General features: G+C 41.3%; 1 protein-coding gene across 2 annotated transcripts in view; it reads right to left on the bottom strand.

The window, feature by feature from the left end:
- Window positions 1–6,272: 6,272 nt before the first annotated feature.
- Window positions 6,273–10,561, bottom strand: part of LOC135547661 (glycophorin-C-like) — a 44,922-nt gene continuing 40,633 nt past the window's right edge. For both annotated transcript variants that reach the window (XM_064976851.1, XM_064976849.1), the window contains exons 3-4: window positions 9,838–9,879; window positions 6,273–7,998 (exon numbers count right to left, since the gene is read on the bottom strand). In XM_064976851.1, the coding sequence (XP_064832923.1) occupies window positions 7,802–7,998; window positions 9,838–9,879 (239 nt within the window). In that variant the 3' untranslated portion in view covers window positions 6,273–7,801. The remainder of the gene's footprint in view (window positions 7,999–9,837; window positions 9,880–10,561) is intronic.

The following is a 10,561-nucleotide window of genomic DNA, read 5'->3' as shown; positions in this document are numbered from 1 at the left end:
TATTTCCATTTCCACCACAATAGAATTAATTGACAAAAAAAATAATTTCCTTAGTGTTCTCATTTTTGTTTAGTATCGTCCTGCCAGAAAGTCACAAACAATATCTAATGATTGGAGATGTTCTTTCACTGAGTCAGGGCAGCTATATCTATAAATGAGATGTACTTTAATATTGTATTTTTTTGGCAAGGCAATTTAAAAAAGCATCATTACAATGTCCAAGAAATAATCCAACAAATAGTTCCACAAACAGGGTTACAGCACTTATCCATCCTCAGACATTTGTACAGGACTCTTCAGCTCTGACATACTCATCATTGAGTTGTACATCAATCCCCCCCAAAATTATAGTCTGTAATGTCCATTCAAAACATTTTATGGACACAAACCACACAATACTTGAAGAATCAATAATGCAGTAAAAAGCATTTTTTAGTTAGTTAGTAATGTTGAGGTGTAAATTATTAGGCCCAAATCAGGATGGGGAGACCACAATATGTTTGGTTTTCTGTGGCTATCCAAAGAGCATGTCAATTTATACCTGGAATTGACCTAAATCAGTGGACAGGTTGCTAGTGAGAAAATGCAATTAGGAACTGGTCTGATCCCTGGTACTCCCTGTCTAGGACAGAGCATCACTTTGGCCTTCATAACTAACTCCATCAGGGTAGGTCTTCCTGCAATTTCATAGTGCCATCAGAAAGTATTCAGACTCCTTGACTTTTTCCACATTTTGTTGTGTTACAGCCTGAGTTTAAAATTGATTAAATTGAGATTGTTTTGTCACTGGCCTACACACAATACCCTATATTGCCAAAGTTGAATGATGTTTTTTTCAAAATGTTTACTAATTAATAAAAAATGAAAAGCTGATATGTCTTGAGTCAATAAGTATTTGTTATGGTAAGCCGAAATAAGTGCCGAAGTAAACATTTGCTCAGTAACAAGTCACATAATGCGCTGCAAGGACTGACTCTGTGTGCAATAATTTTGTTTAAGATGATTTTTGAATGACTGCCCCATCTCTGTACCCCACACATATAATTATGTCTAAGGTCCCTCAGTCAAGAAGTGTATTTCAAACACAAATGAAATCACAAAGAGCCGGAAGGTTTTCCAATGCATCGCAAAGAAGGACATCTGTTGGTAGATGGGTAAAAGAGAAAGAAGCTTTGAGCATGGTGAGTGTTAGAACGGACAGCTTCAGTCAGCTGATTCTAGCCATCCTTTATGGTTAGTTCGAGTTGCTTCACCCAGATACTTACAGTATCACCACCTCTCGTTCAGCTCATCAGCAGCCTTGGTCTATGACATCAGCACGCTGTGTGGTCATAAACATGCTTTCCTGCTGAACTTTTCCTCCTGTGGATTGAATTCCTGAACCACATAGTTAATGTCAGTTCTCACTGGACATGATTCTCAGTAATCTGAACCGTGAGTGGTCAGATGTGTGTGTCACGTGTGAATGTGGACATCTTCTTCCAGTAAACTCCCCTTAACCTGGACATCCTCCTTATCCGTGTTCTGACCGGACATTCTGTAGTGGTTGCTACCGACCTTAAGCCAGCACCTAAGGCTTCAAATTATATTCATGGTCCTTCGATTCCCTACCACCCTAACACAATTTTTCAGTGAGGTTATTAATTACGCTTTGGATTGTGTATCAATACACCAAGTCACCACAAAGATACTGGTGTCCTTTGTAACTCTGTTGCCTGAGTGGAAGGAAATCGCTCAGGGATTTCAACATGAGGCCAATGGTGACTTAAAACAACCTCAGAGGTTATTGGCTGTGATAGGAGAAAACGCACGATGGAAGTTGGAACATCCTAATTGACAACGTGAAAAGAAGGAAGCCTGTACAGAATAAAATTATTCCTAAACATGCATCCTGTTGGCAACCGGACACTAAAGTAACAGTGCAAGGCAATTCAATTTTTGCCCTGAATACAACGTGTTATGTTTGGGGAAAATCCAATCCAATACATTACGGAGTACTCCTCTCCATATTTTCAAGCATAGTGGTGGCTGCATCATGATATGGGTATGATATTAATCATTAAGGACAGGGGAGTTTGTCAGAGTAAAAAAATCAAAACAAAATCAAATCAAATCAAAATGTATTTGTCACATACACATGGTTGGCAGATGTTAATGCGAGTGTAGCGAAATGCTTGTGCTTCTAGTTCCGATAATGCAGTAATATCCAGCGAGTAATCTAACCTAACAATTTCACAACAATTACTGTATACGCACACAAGTGTAAAGGAATGAATAAGAATATGTACATAAAAATATAGTGATGGTATAGAACGGCATATGCAGATGCAGTAGATGGTATAGAGTACAGTATATACATATGAGATGAGTAATGTAATCAAATCAAATCAAATTTTATTTGTCACATACACATGGTTAGCAGATGTTAATGCGAGTGTAGCGAAATGCTTGTGCTTCTAGTTCCGACAATGCAGGAATAACCAACAAGTAATCTAACTAACAATTCCTAAACTACTGTCTTATACACAGTGTAAGGGGATAAAAAATGAGTGATGGTACAGAGCAGCATAGGCAAGATACAGTAGATGGTATCGAGTACAGTATATACATATGAGATGAGTATGTAAACAAAGTGGCATAGTTAAAGTGGCTAGTGATACATGTATTACATAAGGATGCAGTCGATGATATAGAGTACAGTATATACGTATGCATATGAGATGAATAATGTAGGGTAAGTAACATTATATAAGGTAGCATTGTTTAAAGTGGCTAGTGATATATTTACATCATTTCCCATCAATTCCCATTATTAAAGTGGCTGGAGTTGAGTCAGTGTCAGTGTGTTGGCAGCAGCCACTCAATGTTAGTGGTGGCTGTTTAACAGTCTGATGGCCTTGAGATAGAAGCTGTTTTTCAGTCTCTCGGTCCCAGCTTTGATGCACCTGTACTGACCTCGCCTTCTGGATGATAGCGGGGTGAACAGGCAGTGGCTCGGGTGGTTGATGTCCTTGATGATCTTTATGGCCTTCCTGTAACATCGGGTGGTGTAGGTGTCCTGGAGGGCAGGTAGTTTGCCCCCTGTGATGCGTTGTGCAGACCTCACTACCCTCTGGAGAGCCTTACAGTTATGGGCAGAGCAGTTGCCGTACCAGGCGGTGATACAGCCCGACAGGATGATCTCAATTGTGCATCTGTAAAAGTCTGTGAGTGTTTTTGGTGACAAGCCAAATTTCTTCAGCCTCCTGAGGTTGAAGAGGCGCTGCTGCACCTTCTTCACCACGCTATCTGTGTGGTTGGACCATTTCAGTTTGTCCGTGATGTGTACGCCGAGGAATTTTAAACTTTCTAACCTCTCCACTACTGTCCCATTGATGTGGATAGGGGGCTGCTCCATCTGCTGTTTCCTGAAATCCACGATCATCTCCTTTGTTTTGTTGACGTTGAGTGTGAGGTTATTTTCCTGACACCACACTCCGAGGGCCCTCACCTCCTCCCTGTAGGCCGTCGCGTCATTGTTGGTAATCAAGCCTTCCACTGTAGCGTCGTCTGCAAATTTGATGATTGAGTTGGAGGCGTGCATGGCCACTGAGTCGTGGGTGAACATGGAGTACAGGAGAGTGCTGAGAACGCACCCTTGTGTGGCCCCAGTGTTGAGGATCAGTGGGGTGGAGCTGTTGTTACCTACCCTCAACACCTGGGGGCGGCCCGTCAGGAAGTCCAGGACCCAGTTGCACAGGGCGGGGTCGAGACCCAGGGTCTCGAGCTTGATGACGAGTTTGGAGGGTACTATGGTTTTAAATGCTGAGCTGTAGTCAATAAACAGCATTCCCACATAGGTATTCCTCTTGTCCAGATGGGTTAGGGCAGTGTGCAGTGTGATTGCGATTGCGTAATCTGTGTAATCTGATCTATTGGGGCGGTAAGCTACAATAAATGCATCCTCAGGATATGTGGTTTCCAATTTACATAGAGCCAAAGGAAGTTCGTTCAGGGCCATCGATGTGTCTGTTTGGGGGGATATATGTAGCTGTGATTATAATTGAAGAGAATTCTCTTGGTAGATAATGCGGTCGGCATTTGATTGTGAGGAATTCTAAGTCAGGTGAACAGAAGAACTTGAGTTCCTGAATGTTGTTATGATCACACCACGTCTCGCTAATCATAAGGCTTACACACCTGCTCTTCTTCTTTCCAGAAAGATGCTTGTTTCTGTCTGCGCTTTGCATGAAGAAACCAGCTGGTTGTACCGACTCCAATAGCGTGTCTCGAGTGAGCCATGTTTCCGTGAAACAAAGAACGTTACAGTCTCTGATGTCTCTCTGGAAGAATACCCTTGCATGGATTTCATCAACCTTGTTGTCAAGAGACTGGACATTGGCGAGTAGTATGCTAGGGAGCAGTGCACGATGTTCCCATCTAAGGAGCCTAACCAGAAGACAGCTCTGTCTGCCCCTTCTAAGGAGTCATTGTTTTGGGTCACTGGCTGGGATCCGATCCATTGTCCCGGGTGGTGGGCAAAACAGAGGATCCGCTTCGGGAAAGTCGTATTCCTGGTCGTAATGTTATTGAGTTGATGTTGCTCTTATATCCAATAGTTCCTCCCGACTGTATGTTATAAAACCTAAGATTACCTGTGGTAACAATGTAAGAAATAACACAAAAAAACTAAATACTGCATAGTTTTCTAGGAACGCGATGCGAGGCGGCCATCTCTGTCGGCGCCGGAAGTGTCAATGGAATGGAGCTAAGCACAGGCAAAATCCTAGAGGAAAACACGGTTCCATCTGCTTTCCACCAGAGACTGGTAGATGAATTCACCTTTCAGCAGGATAAGAACCTAAAATACAAGGCATAATCTACACTGGAGTTGCTTACCAACAACCCAGTCTAATGAAGTTCTGTATTATGTAATTCTGTATTATTTTTCATGTTTTGTGTTGAACCCCAGGAAGAGTAGCTGCTGCTTTTGCAACAGCTAATGGGGATCCTAATAAAATACCAAATGTTTCTGAGTGGCCAAGTTACAGTTTTTAGTTAAATATGCTTGAAAATCTGGCAGGACCTAAAAAAATGGTTGTCTAGCAATGATCAACACCCAATTTGACAGAGCTTGAAGAATTTAGAAAGGAATAATGGGCAAATGTTGCACCATTCAGGTGTGGAAAGCTCTTAGAGACTTACCCAGAAAGACTCACAGCTGTAATCGCTGCCAAAGGTACTTCTACAAAGTATTGACTCAGGGGTGTGAATACTTATGTAAATTAGATATTTATGTATTTAACTTTCAATAATTGTGCAACATTTTCTAAAAATATGTTTTTACTTCATCATTATGGGGTACTGTGTGTAGATTGGTCAGAAAAAGACAGATTGAATCCATTTTGAATTCAGCCTGTAACACAACAAAATGTGAAATAAGTCAAGGGGTATAAATACGCTCTGAAGGCACTGTAGCTGGTTTAGCGCTCTCGTTATCTCTTTGTGTATGTAATTAACTAGTTATTAACCAATAATAAATGCGTTCCCTTGAAATTGGTAATTCACAAATTGACATTCACATTCCAAACAAAGTTATTCAAAAGTAATTCAGGGAGCAACGAGTCATATTCAGTATTTTTGTAAGGGCACATTGGTGATTCAATTTGTACAGTCAGAGTTGCTTCCTTAGACATCGTTTGTTCTATGTTTTCCTCTGTCAGTGCACTTGAGAGCAGAGGAAGAATTTGAGCTTGCTGACAAATTTGACAATTTGTTGAGAAGTTTCTTCATTCCAGAATATCTTTTGTTACAGTAAGTCAATACAGTTTGTTTTGTGAGCTTGCAGAGAACTTCTGTGTCAGTTCACTTCCTTGACTTTCTAAATAGCCACTTTCGCTGTTTGTGAATTCCAATTCTGTATTCCAGGAATGCTTTTTCCACAGAAGGCATAGCTATGGTTTCTTAGATCCTCATGAGATGCTTTTTTTCTGACAGTTCCCCAAAGGAAGATGTTCCGCATGACAAATTAAGAGTTTCTTTCAAAAACGAAATATATCCATTTTCAGAAATGTTGGAAAATGAGCATTTACTGTTAAAATAAATGATGGAAGAGATTGGTGTTTTTTCACAACTCAATATTAGGAAGGTGTTGCTAATGTTTGGTATACTTAGTGTTCTGTTTCAAATGTATCACTTCATTATTTCATTTCAGAGAAACAAATCATGTATATTTTTACACAGTCAAATGTAACAAATAGCATTTTTTTTAAAATAAAGAACTATACAAATGATACATTTGAAACAATATTTATAGTCTATTCACACACCTGTGCATCAGTCTAATTAACATAAGAAAATCAAAATCAGTCAGCTAGATTTCGGCTGCGTCTCAATCCACTGTATCTATCTATCTGTCGGCCTTTCGCATCTGCACTGGAAAGTGGCAGAGCTACGGCGCTGTTTGTCAGACCAGGACACGTCCCAAAAATCGCTCTTCTCATGAAAACGTTTGTAGTGTCCGAAGGTTTGGCCTACTAACTAATATAACCAAATAGAAATATGTAAAGATGAGACTCTCACGAACACGATGATGTTCTCCTCTATGACCCACATGGGACTCATCTGAAGTTGGTACCGCCAATATGCCAACTTCTGTCTGTAGCGTCCAAACCATTTTGGCTACAAACTATGGACACAAGTGCCATGGGACTCGTCTGAAGGTCACCAGGTACTGGTTAAAAAAATAATGGAAGTATGGAGGTAGTTTTGTGCCAACATACAAATAAAAGGGGTAAATACGTGTCCAAAAAACTAAAATATTTCCCGAGCTTTCTTATATCTCCTAGATTCAGGACAGACTCTTCAAAACCTTATTCCTTAAAAAATAAATTATGACTGTCTTTTTTGCAATTGATGATGATGTTATTTAATGAGTCTCCATGGGCTGTAGTAGTAAAGATCAAATTCAATACTGTATCATATATTTTTTTAACATATTTTTGGGGGGATACCTACAGGGATCCTAAAAATGTAAATCCAATAGATAAATGATCCATGGTATGACATCTTAAAACAATTCCATATGTTTACATTTGACATTTAAGTAATTTAGCAGAGTCTCTTATGCAGAGCAACTTACAGTAAGTGCATTAACCTCAAGATAGCTAGGTGACACAACCACATATCACAGTCAAATAAACAGGATATGAACATTCCATTGTAGCTAAACAATTGATAGCATTTAGCAAAAAGAAACACAGTTTTATACACATCTAAAATCAATGAATAAAAAGTCTGAGAACAGTAATATTTTACACACATGTATAAGCAATCATTTCTGATGAAAAAACACAAATGTGAAAAATTGGTGGATATAACATTTTGGAAATCAACTCTTCAAATTTAGCCTCCTAATAGCAAAGTCAATGTTTTGTATCTATCTGTTTGGTGATATGGCAATATATATTAAAGAGGAAAACTGGTAGGGGGGAAGAATACTGAATTAATATTATTGTTATTAAGATGCATCTTTGGTAAATTGTTGTCTATTCAGTCACTGATCAGAGTCTCATCAAGTGCCAGTCTCATCAGGAAAAAAGACCTTTAGCCAGTCTCATCAGGAAAAGAGACATTTAGCCAGTCTCATCAGGAAAATAGGCTTTTAGCTGTATAAGCATATCATCTTTAACTGAAAGGGCACTATTCACTTAAGTACAGCAAGGTCATTTTCATCCAGTCTCCAGACTTTCTATTCTCCAACCCCAAAATACCTAGGGTCCATAGCCTAAAGTCCCATGTAAACAGCAGGGGACGCCACTGCTCAGATAAAGTACTCCTTCTTGCTCTCGTCCATGGCATCCTGCAGAGACGGGTCGCTCCGGAGCGCCGCATCCGCTGTTTCGGCAAACTCAGTGCCCTTGGCCTCGTTGGTGTGGTAGGTGCCCTTGTGCCGGTACATATAGCGAATTACTACAACCGCCAGGCATACCAACACCAGGACCACAGCAGCAATGACAGCTGCAAATAGAGATGGGAATGTTAAAGCAAGGACTTTTGCCTCACAATGACAATGGCAAAATGCAATGGGGATGGTTTTGACAATAGCCCACGATTCTGCACAGGTAGGACTTTGACCTTGAAGTGTCATTGATCTTTGAAATGGCAAGGTCATTGGAATGTATGTGGATCAGAAGAAGACTGCTCCTTGATTAGTTGGTAAATATCAACCCAAAAGGGATATACATCTCTGAAATACACATCAAGCTCCAACCTGCCAACAGAGTACAGTGCAAAACAAAAGTTTGTTATGTAGTGTTCAGAGATTACAGGCCTAACCAGGGTGTACAGGCCTAACCAGAGTGTACAGGCCTAACCAGAGTTACAGGCCTAACCAGGGTGTACAGGCCTAACCAGAGTGTACAGGCCTAACCAGGGTGTACAGGCCTAACCAGAGTGTACAGGCCTAACCAGAGTGTACAGGCCTAACCAGGGTGTACAGGCCTAACCAGAGTGTACAGGCCTAACCAGGGTGTACAGCCTAACCAGAGTGTACAGGCCTAACCAGAGTGTACAGGCCTAACCAGGGTGTACAGGCCTAACCAGGTGTACAGGCCTAACCAGAGTGTAACAGGCCTAACCAGGGTGTACAGGCCTAACCAGAGTGTACAGGCCTAACCAGAGTGTACAGGCCTAACCAGGGTGTACAGGCCTAACCAGAGTGTACAGGCCTAACCAGAGTGTACAGGCCTAACCAGGGTGTACAGGCCTAACCAGAGTGTACAGGCCTAACCAGGTGTACAGGCCTAACCAGGGTGTACAGGCCTAACCAGAGTGTACAGGCCTAACCAGGGTGTACAGGCCTAACCAGGGTGTACAGGCCTAACCAGAGTGTACAGGCCTAACCAGGGTGTACAGGCCTAACCAGGTGTACAGGCCTAACCAGAGTGTACAGGCCTAACCAGAGTGTACAGGCCTAACCAGAGTGTACAGGCCTAACCAGAGTGTACAGGCCTAACCAGGGTGTACAGGCCTAACCAGAGTGTACAGGCCTAACCAGAGTGTACAGGCCTAACCAGGGTGTACAGGCCTAACCAGAGTGTACAGGCCTAACCAGAGTGTACAGGCCTAACCAGAGTGTACAGGCCTAACCAGAGTGTACAGGCCTAACCAGAGTGTACAGGCCTAACCAGGGTGTACAGGCCTAACCAGAGTGTACAGGCCTAACCAACTGTTTCTCTGTTATTTTCAAATAAGAATTGTTCAATCAAAGTTCAACGTGATGGTTTGCCAACAGTGAATATTAGCAGTACTCTGATAGGAGAGACAGTTTGTCCTACAGTGAACCGGTAAGTTTGGAAGAACTGCCTGAGGCAGAAAACCACAACTTGTGAAGATGTTTTGTGACTTAATTGTCTATTTTGTGGAATGCCAGTCTCTTGGTAATAAAAAGGCAGTTTCAGGCTAGATTCTAATTTGAACACATTACTGGCAGAAGAAGGACAGTGTCTTTTTAAATGCATATTTCGTGGTCTGTTACAGCTGTTGGCAGACAACGGCAATATTTTGTGCCATAAAAATAACAGTAGCATTACATTTTAAATTTGGCCCGTTGGTTGACTGACTTCAAAAAATGGCTTTATATGTTCCGAAACATTTAGCAGACTGCTTGCTCTCTGAAAGAAAGAGAAAAGAGATGTCTTTGTGTTGCATGCATCACCATCATTAAATTTCGGGGGATGTCTGCCTCCAGCATCAAATCTATCAGCAACATCGATGTGGATGAGGTTTGCAGAGGGAGGCAAGACATGGAAGGCCTTTGAATGTTCTGAACATGAGAGGAGCTCTATTATAACTCACCGCCTAGTATGGCATCCAAGTATCCATCGTCCACATCGTAATCTAAGAAGGCAAAAATAAAGGGTGTTTTCAGATCATGTGCTAATATACTTTAGGTTACATACATAAGTTACATACAGTACAGTGTGTAGTTATTTATGCCATGTATCTTGAACCACATTCATATTTATTTTCCCCAGACTTTTCTTAACATGTGACTCTTTCAGGAGAGTTGTTATAGACAGCTGTCTCCCTGGTGTGTGTGCATAGAGGTTTTTGTATCTGTCACCAGGGGACAGACAAAACTCTCATTGGAGAAAGTGATTAAAGGTCATCATGAATTATAGCGCATGCAACATCTGCCCGCCTTGACTTGACTTTCTCTGAAGGACAGTGAAAGAGTCAGTCAGCCAGAGACGAAACTATGTCATCTATAAAAACACAACGTGAGATCCAAAATGGAGATCGATCCTCGCAAGCTTGAGAGAGCGCTATAGCTAAAGAAATATATATTTTCTTCATTACATCCCGAAGTGCGCAATAAAAGGCAGCCTCATTAATGCCTAATCACCCAAAACATCTAGGTGTCCGCCCACTCATTAGATCCTCATCATGATGCAATGTGGACATATTCTCAGCAAATAAAGGGGAATTACAGAACCTGTTCATTTGGGACGAAGGGAGAGAAATTAAACAACAGACCCAGTGTGTACTGTACTTACAGCCTAAGCGAAGCAGCAATGCA

The sequence above is a fragment of the Oncorhynchus masou genome, chromosome 10 (genome assembly GCF_036934945.1).
Source record: "Oncorhynchus masou masou isolate Uvic2021 chromosome 10, UVic_Omas_1.1, whole genome shotgun sequence".
Lineage (NCBI taxonomy): Eukaryota > Metazoa > Chordata > Actinopteri > Salmoniformes > Salmonidae > Oncorhynchus > Oncorhynchus masou.
This window is presented reverse-complemented; position numbering and strand designations above follow the sequence as displayed.